The sequence below is a fragment of the Vanellus vanellus genome (assembly GCF_965231255.1).
Source record: "Vanellus vanellus genome assembly, chromosome: Z".
Taxonomy (NCBI): Eukaryota; Metazoa; Chordata; class Aves; order Charadriiformes; family Charadriidae; genus Vanellus; species Vanellus vanellus.
In genome coordinates this window covers 71042738-71063829 of record NC_138908.1, presented here as the reverse complement: position 1 = coordinate 71063829, position 21092 = coordinate 71042738, and the positions used below count along the sequence as shown (strand labels likewise).

The 21092-nt window shown below is 35.0% G+C and overlaps 1 protein-coding gene across 2 annotated transcripts in view; it reads left to right on the top strand.

Annotated features, from left to right (window-relative positions):
* Positions 1-4864: 4864 nt before the first annotated feature.
* Positions 4865-21092, top strand: part of RICTOR (RPTOR independent companion of MTOR complex 2) — a 43117-nt gene continuing 26889 nt past the window's right edge. For both annotated transcript variants that reach the window (XM_082497247.1, XM_082497246.1), the window contains exons 1-13: positions 4865-4932; positions 7425-7507; positions 8110-8197; positions 9163-9253; positions 9388-9454; positions 9566-9646; positions 12354-12454; positions 12774-12936; positions 13344-13445; positions 15716-15762; positions 17975-18110; positions 18691-18890; positions 19695-19821. In XM_082497247.1, coding sequence (XP_082353373.1) covers positions 4899-4932; positions 7425-7507; positions 8110-8197; positions 9163-9253; positions 9388-9454; positions 9566-9646; positions 12354-12454; positions 12774-12936; positions 13344-13445; positions 15716-15762; positions 17975-18110; positions 18691-18890; positions 19695-19821 — 1320 coding nt within the window. In that variant the 5' untranslated portion in view covers positions 4865-4898. The remainder of the gene's footprint in view (positions 4933-7424; positions 7508-8109; positions 8198-9162; positions 9254-9387; positions 9455-9565; positions 9647-12353; positions 12455-12773; positions 12937-13343; positions 13446-15715; positions 15763-17974; positions 18111-18690; positions 18891-19694; positions 19822-21092) is intronic.

Here is a 21092-nt window from a genome sequence, read left to right as displayed (position 1 = left end):
CTTCTCTTCCTTTTCATAGAGGAGAAGAAAATTTAAAATATTAATCCTGTTTTGTGAGTTTACAAAAGGCACTTGATAAACTTGAGAGAAAAGAAAAACAACTTCCAACTTTTTAAACTTGGTTTCTGATTTTTTTTTTTGAAGGCATTGAGTGCTCACTATCTCTTTTGACTGTAATCACCACTACACTTGCTAGGAAGAGCTTTGCAATTTAGTGGTGTCTTCAACCATGAAAAGGTTGGCATAAAGTTGCCTCAGAAGCCTCAGAAAGAGTTTTTCCCTCAAATAAAAGTTAAGACTTTTTTTTTTTTTTACAATTTAATAGGCACGATATTTTATTTTCAAAGCAGAAGTCAGAGTTAGGTTACAATATCAACCATCTTCTTTCTTCCTCTTTTTTAAAGGAATCTTTAAAAACCATATTCATAGTCTTTGTTACTCATTTCATCATTGCTGCTTGTAAGTAGCCTTGCACCACCTGTCCTTGGTCTTTCGAACTGCTTTCAATATCTAGAGCAAATGAAAGCAAATGCAAAAGTTTATATTTATTCTACTAATGTACTTGGAATTGAATATTAAAAGAAATAAATCTTTACTTCTCATGTCTTTAAGCCAAAGAAAACAATGAAGCAGAACAGCCTTAAGAGGTTGCTTGTATTCTCACACTAAGTACATATAACTTTTTTTCTACTGTTATTTATAACTTTGTAGAGTGGATTGGTATACCCATTCTATTGCTAATTGTTGTTACTTCATGCCATTGTAAAAGTGAAAGACTGCGTGGGTGGGAAGGAGTTTGGTTTTTTCTTTAGAGTCCTATCTTAAAGCTTCCTGTTTTGTGGGTGACAACATTGTATATGACAAGAAGTTTCTTAAAAACACGTACTAAAAATAAACTTGTTAAAAGTGTTCCAGTATATTTGTCATAATGGTTGATCCCTTCTCATTTTAACATGCTCTGCAAAGAAGGTGAAACAATCAATCCTCTTTGTCTGAATAAATATCTGTAAGACATCTAAGGGAGCCGCATAATGAATAAAGGACAAAACAGTTTTTGAAAAATACTGAAGATAAGCATGCTTTTGTTGAAAACAAAGAGGATATTAAACAAAACCTTGGAAAACTAACCTGAAGTTTTTAGGTATTTGATGGATATTGAGGTTTTATTTTTTCTACATCTCACTCTTATTTATTAGTAGAAAAACATTTGACATGGTTGAGTAGGCTATAGTACATTATGTTGTTCCCTTTTTAAGCAGTCAGACAGAAAACCCTACTTCCTCCTTAGTAGTATGTCTGTTTAGTGATGTTCATGTTCCATCGAATAGAGGTTATGTATATTTAATTTTCACAAACTATGAAAAATGTGAACAAACAGCTACTCAGCCTTTGTAGTAAAAGCCTCATTTTGGGTAAGACGAGGAGTGGTGATATTGGTTGGTTGTTTTGGAGTGGTTTTTTTTGCCTTTAGTGTGTACACAGAGTCTTGCTTCTTAATCTGGTGTAAATTCTGATTGTCCTGAACTAGCAGCTGAGGATTGCCATAGTGCAGGACCTTTTCAGTAGTGTGAATGAGCATTGGCTGTCAAAATCTGTTCATCTATTCTATCTTTTTTTTTTTTTTTTAATTAAAGAATTACTTGATTAATGGATGGAGGTCTTGTTTTCATCTCTTCTTTCCATTTTAACACGTCCTAAAGGGTGTGTGCGTGTGTTTTTCATGCCATAGCTATATAACTTAAAATGAAGTAGAATTATGCTGCAATTCTAGGAAGATCAGATACTATGCAAGAGATATTGGGTGTTGCTGACAGTTTGCTTCCAAATACTACAGCAGCAGCTTTGTTGTCTCTCCTTTTTTGTAGTCTGCAGCAATCCAAGGATCTCTCTGCAAAACAGGATATTTTAGTCTTGTCTAATTAAACAGTTGAATATGTATTGAAGAATCTGCTGCAGTATGAAAGACTCTTCTAGAAGAGTTTTTAATCTACTCTGTTGTTGGATAGCATTCTTTGTCAATAAAGAAATTATTGGAAAAAAATATGAAAAAGGTAGCCATAGGTCTCTGCAATGGTCATCTTTTTAACCCTTTCCTATTATGATAAAATAATATAAAAATAAAAAACTGAAATAGGAAGAGAATGGTAAATTGACAAACAAAGAATTTCAAGAACAAAAAAATAGTTTTGAGGCTTTGCCAGTTACAGCCAAGTAATATGGAATGGTCTGTCTGGTTTATTTGGGAAACAGAATGCTGGTGAATCTGTGTATATATTTAGAGAAATATGAAGAAACCAGAGGGCTTTTTCTTTCATTTTTGGCAGATGATCACTGTGAATGCTTCATTGTTCCCCAGTTCTATTACTAATTCTTTGATAGCAGTTGGAAATGATGGTCTTCAAGAAAGAGACAGAATGGTTCGAGCGTGTATAGCCATTATCTGTGAACTAGGTAAGATAATGGAAAGCTAATTAAGAAAAATTTTGACATGGTCGTCATCAGTTTTCTAAGAGATTCTTTTCTGTGGGTTCATATTAAATAGATTTTATTCAAATAATTAAGGATATTTCGTTAGTAATTAATTAGATGTTAAATGTTCTTAATATTAGTTTCATGGATTTTAGTCACTAGTTTGATGTAAAAGAAAATCACTTTAACTTAAAATCGAAATCTCTTAAGTGAAGTACCTGAAGATTTCAAGTGCTGTTCTCTCCTTTAAGACTTGCCAATTTTTGATTTACCTTAAAAGTGTTTCCCTGCTGCAGTTGATGTTTCTAAAACTAATGGGTTGGAAGTAGGGAGAATTCTGTATGTGAGATGCTGACAAATGTACAAGAGTTCAGAGAACTACAAAACATCTTTCTTCAAAAATTTTTACAGAGCATACTGTGGTTAGCTGGCTTCCTAAAATCAGTATTTGTATCCATGTAAAGGCTCTCTGGACAGTGTTTTATACTAGCTCCCTATACTTGTATGTGGGTGCTGATTTTTAAAGTTTTTTCAAAATCAATCAGTGAGAAATAATTTCAGCAATGTTTCCAAGATACAAACTTCTGTTTCAAAGAAATAAACAGTCTGTTACTCTTTGATATTCTAGTATAAATATTTTGTCCATGTCAGTCCAGTGAAGCACAAAACCTTTTTGCGGGGAAATCTAGAAACCACTGTATGGAAACTTTGTTGGAAATAAGTTGGGAAATGGCTGCACAACAGTGACTGATTGACCAGTATTTTTGTTCATGATAAATTAATCCAAAATCTCAATTCATTGCTAATGTCAGTCAGTTTTGTTAAAAGCTTTACATGTGCCTTGGCAGTGTTCAGGAAGAAAAAGGAATATGTACTAAAGACATGACAAGTTCGTCATGTTGGAAGCCATGAAATGTTTTGTTTCCTATCATTGGCAGAAGTGATGTGTTTTTCTTTATTTAGCACTTCAGAATCCCGAGGTGGTGGCTCTTCGGGGTGGTTTAAGTACCATCTTGAAAAATGTGATTGACTGTCAGCTAAGCCGAATAAATGAGGCTCTGATAACTACAGTTTTGCACCTCATTAATCATCCAAAGACCCGACAGTATGTGCGAGCAGATGTAGAATTAGAGGTAGGTTCAGTTTTACTTATTCGGTGAGAGAAATTAAACATCGTATTACAACTGAAAACATTTAATTTTCATCTCAGATTTCACCCTCTGTGTTAGTGCAAAATGTTTAAAATATGATATTTTAGACTGAGCATAATGATTTATAAAGCAGGAATAAAATGACAGATTGGAGTGGGACTGAGGAAAGGGCAAGACCCGTTTGACTGTATCTCATGTGAAAGTAACATATGTCTTTCTTTTGTTTAGCGAATTTTAGCTCCTTACACAGATTTTCACTACAGGCATAATCCAGATACAGCAGAAGGACAACTCAAGTAAGTGTTAGTGCTGCTACTTGTGGTACCAGTTGTGTTCATAGTATTGGAATTTAGCTATTTTTATTTCCAAAGTGAAAACAAAAGCAATGACCTAACACTGAACTACTTGAATACAGTAGATTAGAATGTAACTTCCTAAAATACTGTTCAGCATTTCAGATTTAAAAGAACCTGTTTAGCCTGGAGAAGAGAAGGCAGGGGGACAACCTCCACCAAACAGCAGTCTTTCTAATACCTATGAAGATTTTATCAGGATTTAGCCAGGGCCCTGCATGGTGGTGAACAGTGGGAGGACAAAAAGCAACAGAGAGAAATTGAAACAAGAGAGGTTCCAACTTGATATAAGGGTTGGGGCCAAATTTCTTGTGAGGCCAGTCAAGTGCTGGAACAGGCTGGCTGGAGAGGTACTGCAGCCTTCATCCTTGAGAGTTTCTAAGACCCAACTGGATAAAACCTTGAGTATAACTTGGTCTGGTCTCATAGCTGACAACTTCTTTGTGCAGGATTTTGGACTAGAGACCTCCTGAAATTGCTTCCAACTTGAATTATTCAGGTTTTTTTAATTATCAAATGGCATTAGTTGCTTAAGTCTGGGTGACTGAATAAAGTTCAAATCTTTGTCCCTGCTGTAGGCTCACTGTCAGTGGAGACGCAGAGTGATTCATCTGACCACATATAGGTGTTTACTTTGTGATGTTATCTTCCTACTCTGTAAGCTTCCCTGAAAAAGGAAAAGTAACAATACTTAAGAATTCTGATCTTTGGTGTGTGTATACATGTTGCATAAATACATACACACACATATATGCATATGTAAAAGATTTCTTTTACTCCAGGTTTTGTCCCTCATCTAAAATCTCAGTCAACTACTTTTTAATTTGTTGTGTTAGTAACACTGTTTTATAGTAATTAACTGTTTTGTGACATTTGTTGTTTTACTGACAGGGAGGACAGAGAAGCACGATTCCTAGCTAGTAAAATGGGAATAGTGGCGGCATTTCGATCATGGGCAGGTAAGATTTGTTTGCTTGTTTGTTTGAAGCTGGATGATTGGAAGGGGAATTTTACTTCCTAGTATAAAAGAGTGGTTTGTTTAAACGTAGAATCTGTCTTATTTGTGTCTTAATTTCTATCAATACGTACAGTATCTACCTACTACCTACAGTAGCTACAATGTTACTGTGATGTGTTTTGATATTGTAAAACTGGAGAAGACATACATACTTTTCTTTGACTAACTCTACTGACAAGATGCAGCTTTTTTCCCACCCGTAGAGAATACTGTTTAAGTTGTACCTTGATGGTACTTCTGACATTTGATGGGTGAGAGGATGTTGAAAATAACTTAAGAATTTGCCTTAGAGATGGTTCTCCCACTGTAAATAAGAAATAGGATAGTTTCATTAGCACTTGGTTTTACCAGGTACCATAGCTGAAGAGAAATTGCAGGTGGACATAGTTTGGGATTCTTCATGTAGAAGATATTTCTAAATTGAAAAAGCAGGTTTTTGCATTTTTCTAAATCCTTTCTCTGCAATATTACAATATCTAACATGAAGCTACTGCCTCAGGGACTGCTCATTCTTTTATTCAAGACAGGGTCTTGCAAATAAACTAAAACATTTACCAAAATTTTGAGTAGGATTTTTACAGGCTGTATTTAGGAAAGATTCAGACTGTATAGAAGGCCTTTCTTTTTGTAAGACTACTTGCTTTACTTTTTAATGTTCTGAAAATGATCACTAAGCTAAATCTAATATCCGGGTATCCTTCAAAAGTTGCTTATGTGTTCTTACTGGTTTGGGGAGGAAGCTTGGGAAGTTTGCGACAACTTTGAAACTTCTAGGAAGCAGTTCCTGATAGGAGTGTTGCTGCATCTTCTCTTAGTCAGTCATTTAGAACTAATAGCATATGCATGAAAGTTCAAGTGACTGAAGAAACAATTGTCTTGGAATATGTTACTTGCTATGGCGTTTTCATCCTTTTCATCATACGTTCATCCTTTTTTATATTATTTGTTATATCGGAGGCTAACATCTTAAATGTGTTTAGTACAAAAATGTCCTTACACTGTCAGTCTTCCCAAAGGACACATAGCTAAACAAGGCTTGAGGGTGTTCTTGGTATTTTTTGGGCTTTTTGGGTCGGATTTTTGCCAGTCTGTACTATGTGTTGTGTTCTACTGTTCTTCTCTCCTTATTTTGTAGGCTGGGTTATTCTTCAGAGCTGATGGTTACTAGGTCCTTTATCCTCATGTGCCATCATGTCCTTAGAGATAAAATTGAGGCATGCAGCAATGACTGTGTGCACCCAGATCTATTCCTGCAATGCAATTGGGATGTGGTCACTATATGCTCTTGGGAAAGGTCTCTGAGGTGCACTGTGCAACATATTTAAATGCTCTTAGTGTATCTGGGGCCACGCGTATGTGTCATAAGTTTTTGTGACATGGAAGTTTTGAAATTGAGGACTTTCTTCAAAGTACATATCATTAAAGTTAGATTTGTATTTGTGAAAATAAATGGATGAGTAGGGGATATTTTTCATCTGCTAGTAATTTTTAAAGAATAACGGTTTGGGTTTGTTTATGATACGTAAGACAAAAAGGTGTGCAAGCCTGGATTTTTGTTCATTTAAAGTTGCATTTTGGAGAAATGTTTTGGTTTTTTTCTGGATAGCGTGTTTCTGTTAGTTTAAATTTATTCTGTGAAGTATGAAGAGAAGTGGACAAGAGCATGAGTAAGGTTACTGTCTTTGCAGCCACAGTTTTAATGAAGAGACTGTATTAAATTGAGGCTGAAAATCTGTGTAAGCTTTAGGTGGCATTCAGTAACATTTAGAAACAATTTGAAGGTTTTCCCTATTAATAATGAAATATTAAACCAATTGACTAAAACTACAGTGTAAAAGGACCAAATTGTAAGAGAAGCTTTTACACAAAGTTAAATCTATGTTGAAACTTCTGGAGATTGAGCATTGGTCGTTTGGAAAAAGGTGGTTTAAAAGAGTGCGCAGAGAATGTTATTCCAACTATGTTTAAACTTGCTGTTTAGAATTCAGCTGATAGTAAAAGGAACTGAATAATTTGTTAGGTTAAGATACAGATGTGATGGAGAAACTTCTCGCAGTTCTGCTAAGACAATGCAGATCTCTTAGGTCTAAGATTCATTCTTTATTGAGAATTTTGTCTTTTCTTTCTGACAGTTCTTCCATGTAAATGTTTTTGCAGATAATTTGAAAATACTTTTCATAGTAGAAAGGGCAAAAGTAGCAATAGTTTTTAATCAGAAACAAAGTTTGTCATTAGAAAATTTTGTTAAATATTTATTGATTGGAAATTAGATGACGCTATAAAATGTCATAAAAGATGTAGAAAAAGTGAAAATGTTAATGATTAACTTTTGTCATCTGTGCTTGTACTCAAACTGGAAATCAAATTTAACAATGTGTTTAATGCTTTTTTTGCTTCATGAGGGAATATTATTATGTATTTAATGTGTTCTAGGTATTATCAGCCTGTGCAAACCTGGGAATTCTGGGATTCAGTCTCTTATTGGGGTACTTTGTATACCAAATATGGAAATCCGGGTAGGTGGTAAATATTTAGTACTGATGTAGGAATAATATTGGATGTTTTAATTAACATATTCTTCACATTTTAACGATTTAATGTTTGAATACAGACTCCGGTTATGAGACCACTACCCTTGAGTTTATTTGACCCCCAAGCGCAAGGGAATGGAGGAGAGAAAACTATATAAATTCACTTTTACTCTGGTCACAAGTCAAAGCAAGTTCACAGTAAGCTGCAGTTAAAAGTTTAAAGCCTAATAATCAGAGTTGAATCAGAGATAAATAAAAATGTTTCTTCCCAATTATCTATTAAAGCAAGAAGTTGATGGTGGCAGCAGTAACTATTCTAAAAGTCTGTAATCTAAGTAGCCTGAGCTTCTGTAGAACTCATAGTGACAGTGGGGTACCCTTCAAAATTGAACAAGCCCCTTCCCTTCTCTTCTACCAATTATTTCAGTTTATGCAAATAAGCACGTTATCAAAAAAAGAGACACTGAAACAAATACACCAATTTTAGCACTCTACAGGAGTCTCAACTTCAATATTAATAGTGAACAAGAAATAATTTTTGTATGTTTAAAATTCCTGTTGTGCTCTTTTTTTTTTTTTTTTTGTAGCGAGGTCTGCTTGAAGTTCTCTACGATATATTTCGTCTTCCTCTCCCTGTTATTGCAGAAGAATTTATTGAGGCACTTCTTAGTGTAGGTAAGTATCACATAAGTTCACATAAGAATTCTGTCTATTAAGCTCTTCTACAATTTGAACCCTTCACTGTCTCCTCTATATTGTAAATTCCATCAATATTAATTGTCTCATTACTGAAATCATTGGGTGCTCTGAAGTCCTGTTTAAAATTCTTTGTTAAGTATTGTAAGTTTGACAAAAAATCAGCAGTAGAGCATAATGGAGCATTTACACAAAAGACTGTGTAAACACTACTACAAATTAGACTTCTTCGAAGCATTAGAAGCATTAGTAATGTAGAAGGGCTAGTGAATATTACAGAAAATACGAAACAGTCTTATATGTGTTGTGTGTCTGCTAGCTATCTCCGCTGAAAGGACTTTTACTTTTCCTAGGGCAAGTGTATGCTTTTTCACGTCTTTATATTTAGTGGAGATAATCTTTTATTTTTAGTATCGCTCATCTGTAAACCCAAGAGTATCCTCTGCTTTGTCTCACAGTGCAAGTGTATGAGCCCAAAAGGAGCAAGTTTCAGCCTTTAATGTTTCAGTAATTCTCTTCTCTGAACCCTGGTTATAAATGTTTTGTCATGCAGTTGATTATAAAAGTTTAATCCTTGTTCCGCATGTATAAGTAAATAAATTATTCTTTGTTGCAAACTTGCCACTATGCGACATATGGATGTACATTTTTAGATTTTAGGTATTATGATATTTTCTGTTAAACACTGTGTTTATGAATTGGAAATGTCATTATTTTGGTTGATACTTAGATACAATCTTTGTCCTAGCTTTGAAATTACCCTTGCTTTATTCATGAGTGTGGATTAGGTGGCTTCTTAGAGGTCCCTCCTGACAGTTTTCTGTAATTTGAAAACTGAAATAACATTTGTTGGCAAGAAATATTATTTACCTACTGACAACCATTAAAATAACACTATGAAATCCAACGTTATAGTTACCAGTGTCCATATTTTCTTGTTCTAGATCCAAGCAGGTTTCAGGATTGCTGGAGACTTTCTGATGGCTTTGTAGCTGCTGAAGCTAAAACTATATTACCCCATCGAGCCAGGTCAAGGTGAGCATTTAATGAACTTAGTCTAAACCCTTGTTTTTGTTTTGTGATGCTATTGACAAAATATTTGTTGTTGTATTGCAGACACAATAAAAAATGAACTTTCTAAACTCTCTTGTTACTTTTTTGCTCTGTAGGCCTGATCTCATGGATAATTACTTGGCTTTAGTGCTTTCAGCTTTTATTACCAATGGACTTCTAGAGGTAACTAATGACTTTGTTTGAATAGATGCTTGCTACCTTTTTTCTACAAACATTAAAATAAGTGGGGTTTTGTTACATTAAATGTTGTAATAATTTTTTAACTTTTTAAAGGGTCTGGTTGAAGTGATCACAAGTAGTGATGACCATGTATCTGTTAGAGCAACTATCCTTTTAGGAGAACTTTTGCACATGGTAAGTAAAAGTTTTTGCTGAGAATAAGTAGTATTAGTAAGTAGTTGTATATAGATATTTCCTACTATAGCCTTGAGTTTGTTTATGAACTTGGAACATCGACTTTTCTTCAGAATAATGGGTTAATGTACATTACATCTTTTTGGCACTTCATGTATTAAAACCAGTATGAATCAATAAGAAGGCTGTTTGGAAAGTACTGAAAGTACTAGGGTTTCTGCTCCAAGGATAACCCTTAGCTCTCAAACTCTTATGAATACACTTTCATGCATTGGTGGCCTGTTGTATTTTTAAGCTGGAGTCCTGCAAACTCACCCATCGGTTACTGTGTTTAGGAAAGGACGATTACTGATTTTTGCTTTTCTTGGAATTAGGTAGCCCTCTGACAATGTTTTTAGCTTTCTGCCTCTCAGGCTAGGCAGATGAAACTTTTTTCATGTTCATCTTGATGTTGCTGCAGCCCTTGGTATTATTCATTCAGGCAACTCCAGCTTGGTGGAGTGGTCTTTCAGCACTGTTGTGGGTAGCCCCTGCTACAGAGAAACTGAAGGGACCTTGCTTTGTTCCATGTCTCTCTACCTAACGTATCTTTTACAGTAGGTTCTTTCTCTTAACCTAAACTGTTTTGGTACAGAGATGATATTATTGTTTTCATATACACTCCAGTGCTACCTTTCAGCCTCCCAAGGAGCTGTTAGTCATATGTGAAGTGATTTACATTTCTTGCAAAACAATTATTTAATTTTTCACATCCTCTCTTGATGACAAGAACAGAGTATGCAGCAGAGCACTTCTTGATTAGTTTTCTTGTTTTTATTAATAATTTTTCCAAGTAAACTAGTTTATAAGAAAGAGATGGTAAGGTAGTGAAATACAATATTGTCTTACAAAAATTTGAATATGAGTTGTCATGTACTCTACATCTTCAGACTATCGACTCACATGAGTAATGCTAAATGCTCTGAAAAGCAAGATTACAATCTTCACATACAAGGTTGCTTATTACTACAATGATTTACAAAATCTCAGCTCATCAGCATGGGTCACAAGCACAACAAATCTGTTTTTTAGCCTCTTCAGTGATTTTTCTTTAAATAATAATGGAATGTCTTGCGTAGTCAGTCAGCCATGTAGTTTAAAAGAGGTATCTGTAATAACATACGCTGTTTTTCTGGTTTCTGAAATACTTTTGAATGAGAGTGACTGTTACTGACATTTGAATAAGCTGCAAATCATAGGTATTTTTTGTTTTCTGAAGAGATGACTAGTTAGTCAGAGATGACTGTTTATCAGAATACTGAACATATATTTGTACTTTTATTTAGTTTTAAGAGATTGAAGTAATTTCTGTATTTTTGTTCTTCTTTAGTTTCCAAAGGTATTTGCAGAACTACCTATGTGTCCCAAAATAAAAGCAGTTAAATGTCTAGGAACTTGGGAAGTTATGTTAATTAATCAGATACTTTTTTGCAGAATTTCTTTAATAAAAATCATCAACTTAAATGGTAATTCTGATTTTAGATTTTTTTTTTTAGTACTTCTATACATGATATAAGGATATCTGATGCGTTGCATGTTTTTGCATGCTACCAAAAAGCCACCAATGCAAACAATACAGATTACTTTAGACTTCAGAGCCTTCTAGTCTTGTTACTTCCAATTGTGTTTCAGATTCATTAGCTAGATCAAATATTCAAAATGGTATGTGTAATTATGCTCTGACATTGTAGAATCATAGAATCATTTAGATTGGAAAAGACCTTTAAGGACATTGAGTCCAACCATAACTCTTAACTGCCAAAACCAGTACTAAACTATGTCCCTAAGCACCATGTCTACCAGTCTTCTAAATACCTCCAGGGACGGTGACTCCACCACTACCCTGGGCAGGCTGGTCCAGTGCTTGACAACCCTTTCTGTGAAGAAATTTTTCTTAATATCCAATATAAACCTCCCCTGGTGTAACTTGAGGCCATTTCCTCTTGCTCTATCGCTTGTTACTTGGGAAAGAGACAAACCCCCACCTCCCTACAACCTCTTTTGAGTAGAGAGTGATAAGGTCTCCCCTCAGCCTCCTTTTTTCCAGGCTGAACAACCCCGGTTCCCTCATAAAACTTGTTCTCCAGACCCCTCACCAGCTTTGTTGCCCTTCTCTGGACACACTCCAGCACCTCAATGTCTTTTTGTAGTGAGGGGCCCAAAACTGAACACAGTACTCAACGTGTGGCCTCACCAGTGCTGAGTACAGGGGGATGATCACTTCCCTAGTCCTGCTGGCCACACTATTCCTGATACAGGCCAGGATGCTGTTGGCCTTCTTGGCCACCTGGGCACGCTGCTGGCTCATATTCAGCTGGCTGTTGACCACACCCCCAGGTCCTTTTCTGCCAGGCAGCTTTCCAGCCACTCTTTCCCAGACCTTTAGTGCTGCATGGAGTGGTTGTGACCCAGGTGCAGGACCTGGCACTTGGCCTTGTGGAACCTCACGCCACTGGCATCGGCCCATTGATCCAGCCTGTCCAGATCCCTCTGCAGAGCCAGGTCGACACTCTGGCCCAACTTGCTGTCATCAAAAGGTAGTCTTGTTGTCATGCGTTTGTGAGAGTCTTGTGAAAAATGGTAGGTTCATCAAATGTTGGTCCTAAAGAGATGACTGGAAATATTGTAATAACTTATTCTAATTTGTTTTTTGGGTTGTTTTTTTTAGGCAAACACAATTCTTCCGCATTCTCACAGCCATCACCTGCACTGCTTACCCACGCTAATGAATATGGCAGCATCTTTTGACATCATGAAAGAGAAAAGACTGTAAGAATTCTAAGTTGCATTTAAAAGCAAAAATATTTATATCTCCTTTTCCCCCTACACTTGAGTGAAAGGTATCAATAAGATTCGTTCTTCAGTACTAGAAATTCTGAAAGATAATTTGCTGTATAATTTCAGTACAAGGCTGAGGCCCGTGGATATGTGAAGCCTTGTATCAAGAAAATTATTTTCTTTTTATTTGCTTTGGAATTGTTGGTCAGTTCTTTTTTGAGCTATGTTTGTTTACCCAAGATACAGCAGTGGCACTCTTTAGTTGGGTAAAAGTTGCCAAATCCTGGTTATTTTTTTTTTTTTCTATTAGTCGAGCAAGTGCTGCACTCAACTGCTTAAAACGTTTTCACGAGATGAAGAAAAGAGGACCTAAACCTTACAGCCTTCATTTAGATCATATTATTCAGAAAGCGATCTCAACCCACCAAAAAAGGGATCAGTACCGTGTGCAGAAAGACATCTTTATTTTAAAGGTATTACCATTACTGAAGTTTCAAAACTGAATTTGACTTTGTATTTTGGAGACTTAGATCCTCCCCCCAAGTTTCACTCTGTCATCTAATTCAGAGTAATTTGTTATTTCTTTGTAGTATTTTTTCATCAGTTTATCTTGTAGGTACTTGTGGATACTATATTGCATTTCTAGAAATTGAGTAGTCAAATTACAATAATTTTTAATGCTTTTTAGGACCAACTGTGGTCTCTTACTAGTACATTCTTAGTGCAGTACTGTAACCATGCAATTTACTTTCAAATGCAAATTTCTGTGGAGCATAGCCCTTTTAATGTTTGTTACACGAACAGTAAGTATATCTTGTGACAAGACTGAAAGAAAATGGTGCCAGGAAACGTACTGTAGTTTTTCGTGTCTGTATTCCAGGATACAGAAGAAGCACTTGTAATGAATCTTCGAGACAGCCAAGTTCTCAATCATAAGGAGAACCTTGACTGGAATTGGAATCTAATAGGGACCATACTGAAGGTGAGTTTAAAAAGGGTATGATATTATTTTTATGGAAGACGGTCTATTTCACATGTGAAGTTTGACTTTCGAATATTAATTCCACAGTACATCCCACAATCTGTTTTATTTCAGAAAATTAGGATCTCATGGATTTAATCGGTGCTGATATAGTGTCTTTGTATAGAGTCCTTAAACTTTATGCAAAAGTACACTACAGTTAAATTCGCAAATTTCTTAACAAGCATGTATTAAATTTTATGTAACTTTATTTGTATATAAGGAGACTTTACGAAATTAGATGTAATGACTTTAAAACTGCTAATACTTTAGACTCCAGTCCAAACTACATAGGGATACTGCATTCAGTTTCATAGCAGATTTTTTTTTATATAACATGAGCTGAAAGTTGAGGCTGGAGGTGGGTTATAGATCAAACTTCAGATGCTTAGACTGAGCCACGTACAAAGGCTTCAGTAGTATGCAATCTCATTGTATATTTTGAACTAATACAAATACTCCTTTAGCATCAAATTCATTATAAAATTAATTTATTTATACAAAATAACAGAAATAGCCCTGACAGGGAGGGGTAATGTCTTAAATATTTTTAATGCACAGCTTTTAAGAGACTGCCTCATTTTTTAAGCAGAAAACGTTGAGAAAAGTTTGAGTACTCGGTGTAATCTTTGAACTAGAAGAGCTCCTGTCATTCTGTGCATCAAGGCCATCCTTTCCTTGTTACCCCCAAGTAACATTTTTTGTCTTCTCTGTTGTGTTGTTACAAAGATGGTGGAAGTACAAAAAAGGATAATCAAGCAGAATCAAGATTATATTAAAAATAAAAAAAAGCAAACTAAATATTTCTGCATTTTTTCAGGGACTGATAAACTTGAGAGAGCAAGAATCTGTTCGGCATAAAGACCTGAATATATCTTACAGTAGCTTTGCTCCATTAAATTTCACTTTTTACAAGGTTTTTACTGCAATTACTAGATTTGCTGGATTGCTACATATATTTGATTATTAATCATAGATATTTTTTCCTTTGATTCGGTATTAGAGATATTACCAATAAACTGTTTTTCAGAATCTCACCGTTAATTAGTCTGTGTAGTGCTTTGACAATGGAAGTTTCATGTAGTTGACCACTAAGGTGGTGGAGTTTACCTGAAGTTTAGGTCAAACTATCAGTTTCCCTGCTATCTCAGACCTCCCCAGCAGTATATTTTCTAATGTCCTGTCAAACAGTTACTAATGTCTCAAAATCAGGGACTTCTGTCTTTCAGAATGAGAAGTTTGTACATTTTTCTCATTTATTCTAACCACTTCCATTCCTGTTAAACTGCTCAATTCCAGTGTTTGGACTTTGCTATCTCAGAGGGCTACTCAGCTCCCTTATGGCTCTCTCGCAGCCTTAACCGCTGGGGAGCATCACCTTTCTAACCACCTCACTACTTGCATCTCATGAGGTCCTGTACTGCCTTTTTCGCTTGCTCAGCTCGCTGTCTAAGCTGCTAAAGTAGCATTGGTCTGGATGGAGGGATTGCAACTTTGTCGTTGACTAATCTTTAACTAGTGCAGTGTATGTCTTAATACTAGTATACCAATTGGAAAAATAGAACTGTATCGCTTAGGTAGGAAAGAAGAATGTTTTATGCACTTTTTTCCATCCCTTCCAAGAAAATACTTACTAGTAGCAGCAAAAATAAATCTGAAACCATAGAGACAACAGATGGCTATAAAACCAGGAAAATTTAATAGGAAGAAAGGGTAGGTCCAGAAGAGATTATTATGACTTCGTGTGATCCTTAAACACCTGAGTATCAACAAAGCAGTTCAAGTACCATTTTAATAACCAGCATTTAACTGAGCTATAACAGAATGATTATTTTTAAAACAAACCTGATTAATAGTGAAAACAATAACAAAAATTACTTCCCTAATATGCATATCGGGGTTTTTTGTTACTTGCAGAGAAGAAACTGAGCAGAATTGTTTATTTTTCATTAGCTTTTCATAGTTTGCTGTTTTCATTAGAACTGTGGACTTGTATATGTATAACATGCAACCAAATTCCCCTTCCTTGATCCAAGAACTGCTCAATTTTTTTTCGAGAGAAGTGTAAGCTTTTCAATAAAATAAGAATGTTTTTATAGGTTTAGATGCAATAAAACTTAAACTTCTAATTACTAGGTAAATATAAGTATAATAGAAATGAGTAAATTTTAGTGACTGATCAAGGACTGATGTACAAGTTTCATATAATGCTATATTTGCTGTTTTTCTAGTGGCCAAATGTAAATCTAAGGAACTATAAAGATGAACAGTTGCACAGGTATGTAAAAAATTATGTAGACTTCATTTGAAGAAAGAAATATGGAAAAAATGGGTTTTAATATTGCAATAAACTATTCCTTGGATATGTCACATTTCTAAAACGTCATCTACAGATAAGCAACAAAAATGAAAATTTAGATAATTAGGTTGCAATATTTGCTTTAAATAAACAGGTCTTTAAGCCCTAGTGGCTTCTTTTCTATGCACAGATACTTAATATATTAATTCCCTTAAAAAGAATCAACTTTGCAAATACCTTATTTCATTTTAAACTTTAAAGTATTACCTCTTTGATATTTATTTCATACATTGTGTTTAATGTCATCACTTGAAAAATTTTGACAGAATAGGTCTACAGTTGTACAGTTATATAGTTAAAACTTTCAACAAAAAACAGGAGGAAGTTATTTCTAGCTGCTATTAATGGCAAGGGAAGCATGTGTGATTTGAGGAAAAAAAAAAGGCAAAACAACAAAAAACCCAAACAAACAAACAAAAAAACCCAGTACAGCTCTGGTTCCTTTCACATATTGTCATTACTTCTGTGAATGTGTGGTAATAGCGTTACTAATTAGTTCTTGGATGTCCCTTTCAATGTGCATTTCAGAAATTGATTTGATTAAATTATTTTGAAGAGTAGTTCTGTATTTCTACTCATGGTAAGCTACTTTTACATGAATTTGAGGAAAAACCTAAAGCTAAAACATATGCTGAAAGGCTCATGTTGCTCCATTTTAAATTTTCACTAAAAAGTAATGAGGCTACTTTTATATAGTTTTCCCAGCATAAGTGGTAGTCCTGTTGTAATCATAGCCATAACTTAATTTTGCATTTGTATTTTTTCATTTTTTTTTTTCTTCCTTAAACATTAATTGCCAATCTGTACTTTGTGGTAAAGGATTATGTTCCAAATCTGGTGATTTATAACATCATTTCTCTAAAACCATGTCTGCAGTCCCAGCTCTCCTCTACTTACCTACCTGGAATAACGTTCCTGTTCCCTGGGTTTGTGCTGCTCTCCAGCATTGTTCAGTGCTTAAATAAATTCAAATAATTCCAAATAAATTGGGATAGTCTAGGATTGAGTTAGTGTAAAATTTCTACAGTTTGTTGATCCTTTCTGCAGGATTTTAGTTTGGATGCTTTAATGGCTTTAAAATACTGTTGATCTTGTTTGATTATAACCAATGAAGTCCCAAATCTCTCTAGTTTCACTGCTGATCATAAAAAATTTCCAGCCACTTCAATTTTGAAGTGGAAAGTGAATTTATTTATCCTTCCATAAGTTGATATTTTTTTACTGTTAGTGTTCTTGTGATGCTCTTACGGCTGTTAAAGTGAAACTCCAGGTATTTTTTTTTTATACAGATTCCTTCACTTCATAGAGATACAGTTAATGCAATGTGTGTATACACATATACATGTATATACAGACGCTTAAGCATACACATATAGAGAGACATAGAAATGTGTGTGTTAGCAGTAAATCTGTTTACATATATTAATAACAGAGAATAAAATACATTTAATTTGCCAAAATTTAAAGAAACCCTCAGATTTCCTTTATAATCGGTCCCGTGTTTGGAGTTGGGGATAGTGGCTTGCTCTCACTTTTTTAACTAAAGGTACAGTGCTTTGTTTTCTTAATGCTTGACATACCTACCTTCAGAGAGAACATCCTGTGTTATTTTAAAGCACAAATGTGTGTTTATGTTTTTGATGAAAAATTGGTGAGGGGAAGTTCTTTGCTGAAGACTTATTCCTGCAATGCAAAACTCAAGCTGTATTGCTCACCAAGGTTTCAAAAAGTCTGAGTGAGAGTCTGCGCTTGCAGTCACTGTGTTATGCTTCAGAAATGTTTAAGTGAGGTGAACAAAAATACCGTTTCTGAATAAATAGAGACTTCTCCTGGCAGACCACAAAAATGTATTTTTCATGGTAGCGTTTACTATTACAGCTGAAGAAAACTCATGTCACAGATTCTTTTTAGCACTTTGTAAGCCTAGATGAAACTCAACACAGGATAAATCATAAGCATGAGAATGAGAAGGAAGCTATGGCTTTTAAGAGCATAGAGATTTAATAACTTCTGAAAATTTATTGCCATTAAGCTAATTTAATGATAACATTTTTTCTACCAGCATCGTTTTGTACTGTGAGACTGTCCTTGTCATACTGATTAATAGCAAAGTCTTTTTTACTTTCCATAGGTTTGTAAGGAGATTGCTGTATTTTTACAAGCCTAGCAGTAAACTCTATGCCAACCTGGATCTGGACTATGCCAAGGCTAAGCAGCTCACTGTGGTGGGTTGTCAATTTACTGAATTTCTTCTTGAATCAGAAGAGGTGAGAAATTTTCAGCTGTAAGTCTGGAGGTAGAATCGGTAATGCTTCTATGTGCCCCTTAGAGGAAAAACATTAATTTTAGTAAAAACTTTTGTAGACTTTGGGAGTTAAATATAAAATGATCAGTGTAATTAAGAAATATAACTTAAAATCTTGACTCGTACGAATGAGATACTGAGAAAGACAACTGTGCTTAAGTAGATGTTTTATTAAATATAGCTTTATTAAATGCAACATAGGGTTTGGAGGTTTTCTAATTTTTGCTATGTATATCCTTCCTTTCTCTAGCTCCTTTCTTCTTGCGTGCTAAAGACTTTTATGCCTCTGGCCAGAGGAAAATGTCATTGAACAATCGTTTTCCTGGAAAGAATAGAATTGGTCCTAAGATGTCTCCAAGCTAAACTCCTTTTATTTGCCCTGAACCTTTTTCTTTAGTCTGAGTTGGTCTTGCCAGCCAGTATTTTTATTTTATATTTGTATTGTGTTTGTACATTTGAAGAAATTTAAAATCATGGATTTTAGTAAAGAAGAGAGACCCAGTTCTGTTACTAGTAAATGCTATTACTCTTTGTTTTGTTAGGATGGACAAGGTTACCTGGAGGAATTGGTTAAAGATATCGTACATTGGCTCAACTCTTCATCGGGAATGAAACCTGAACGTAGTCTTCAAAATAATGGGTTACTAAATACCCTCAGCCAGCACTACTTTCTGTTTTTTGGTACTCTCTCTTGCCACCCTCATGGAGTGAAAATGCTTGAAAAATGTAATGTGTTTCAGTGGTGAGTGTTTTTTATTCTGTTTGAAGTGTGCTTACAGGTATAATAGTTATGAAAGTAAATTGTGCATGAGGACCGATGTCTCTAAATCTGAAAACTTTAAAGTTCTTTTGACTTTACTTCCAAGTAAAGATGTGGAGGCTTTCTATGGTTTTTTTTATAAGAAGCAATCTTTTAGTCTGTCATTACTGAACAGATATGGGTGATTGTGTCACAAAATAGCTTACTTTTTCCTGTCCACACCTGTCTAACAGAAATCAGTATCAGGAAGGATGATACTGTACTGAAGAGACAGGAGAGGAAAAAAAGAAAAACAAACCCAAAATAAACCCCAAACTAAACAAAACAAACACACAAACCACCGAAACCTGGCAGGTATCATACTGTTTATGAAATGTGATGATGTATGTTGTACCTAAACTTCGGTCCAATATATTTGAGCGAAGCTGTGAAGTTCAGAATTTTGTTCAGGTACAAATAAACTTACCTTCCTTTAGGAGTGAATTGACTAGTGGGTAATACCAGGGGGTTTTTTAACTATAGTAAACTTTAAGCGAAAATTCAGACATTTTGATGTACTCTTTTTTTTTATGTGCATTTTTTTAGTGCATTTTTTGGTCCCCATTTGACTCTTAACAGCTGTAACAGTTTAAAATTACTCCATTTCATATAAGGACTTACTTTGTTTTCTGCATTTATAGAAATGAAAGTCTAATTCAAGTTTAAGTTCTTGATCAAATAAATAAATGGGTTGAGTGTGTTCAAATAATAATTTTTATTTTCTTCTCCTTCCCCTTTATTCCCCAGTCTTCTTAATCTTTGTTCTTTGAAGAACCAGGATCACTTGTTAAAATTGACTGTTTCTAGTTTGGATTACAGCAGAGATGGGTTAGCAAGAGTCATCCTTTCTAAAATCCTGACAGCAGCTACTGATGTAAGTTTGATTCAACTTATGTTCCATTGTTATTTGCCACTAAACATTTATTTTATTATCCAAGGTGTATAACTTCATTTTTGTCAGGGAAATGAAACTCCTACTCACATAGCTTTTGAATTTGCTGTTAACTTCACACTGTATTATACTTGTGCTCAAGAAATTTAAGTCATTCAAATAGAGGTTTCTCACACATAAGAAGGGGGTTAAAGTCTTAAAAATGCATAAACCAAGTGCAATGTTTTTGTCTAGGTCAGTGGACCTCCTAAATCAATCAGTGTTTTCACAAACAAATGTGTATTTCCAGCAGTAATAAAAAGGTTAGCCTTCAAGTGGTAGATGTTATATTGATAATGATTGAGGTTACTGTGGTGGAACTGAGTAGAAGCTATAGCTCCTGGAACGAGGGGTTTGTTTAGGAATAGACATTTGTATTTGTACTTCTGAAGCAAAGAATGTGAGTGGAAATAAAACACAGACTTATGTAGAGTTGGGAGAGGAAACACTTGAACTTTTAGGAAAAGAGAAATCAATCAGGTGTAACATCATAGACAAGCAAGCAGTGATGTCAGGGAAATGACAGTGAGTTGAAATCTGTCTAGGAAAGAACTTCCATTACTTCAGGGAGAGCTATTCCTCTGTCTCCTGGACAAGGCAGAATATATTCTGGAGTGGGTAGAAGAGCGAATAAGGTAGATGCTAGCTTTAAATGTCTTACTGTATTTTAGAAGAGGAGAGGGAAAAAAAGAAATTGAGGGTATTTCTCTGAGACTATCGAAGATGATCATTCTTATGGGTAAAGAGTGCAGTGTGAACATAATGAAGATAGCTGGAGTTGAAGGAATGACTGATTGAAAGAAGAGGGTGAAAATCTCTACTGAATAATTATTAAGCAATCTTTCAGTGAAGTGATGATTTTGATATCCTTTTTCCAGAGTTGTTTTATGCCTAATCTGAGCAAGAAAACAGAAATTAATATGTTGTGAGGACACATGCCTGTTTCTTTATTAGACTTCTAACCTCCTGATAGATGACTGTCAGTTAGGAGCAGTTTAGACTGTGGAGCTTCATTTAGCTGTTTCTGTTGAGATTTTGTGTCTGTGGATACTGCCTCCTCCACCACCTCCTAGCTATTTTTACCTCATGAAAAGGGGCCATACGTGGGGGAAGAGCACTCCAGCATTTCAGTTTCTTCCAAATGTGGTTAGTTAACAATTAGAAAAAAGTCCAGGCATGCGGTCACAATCTCATCTACAAAGTATACCATTGCG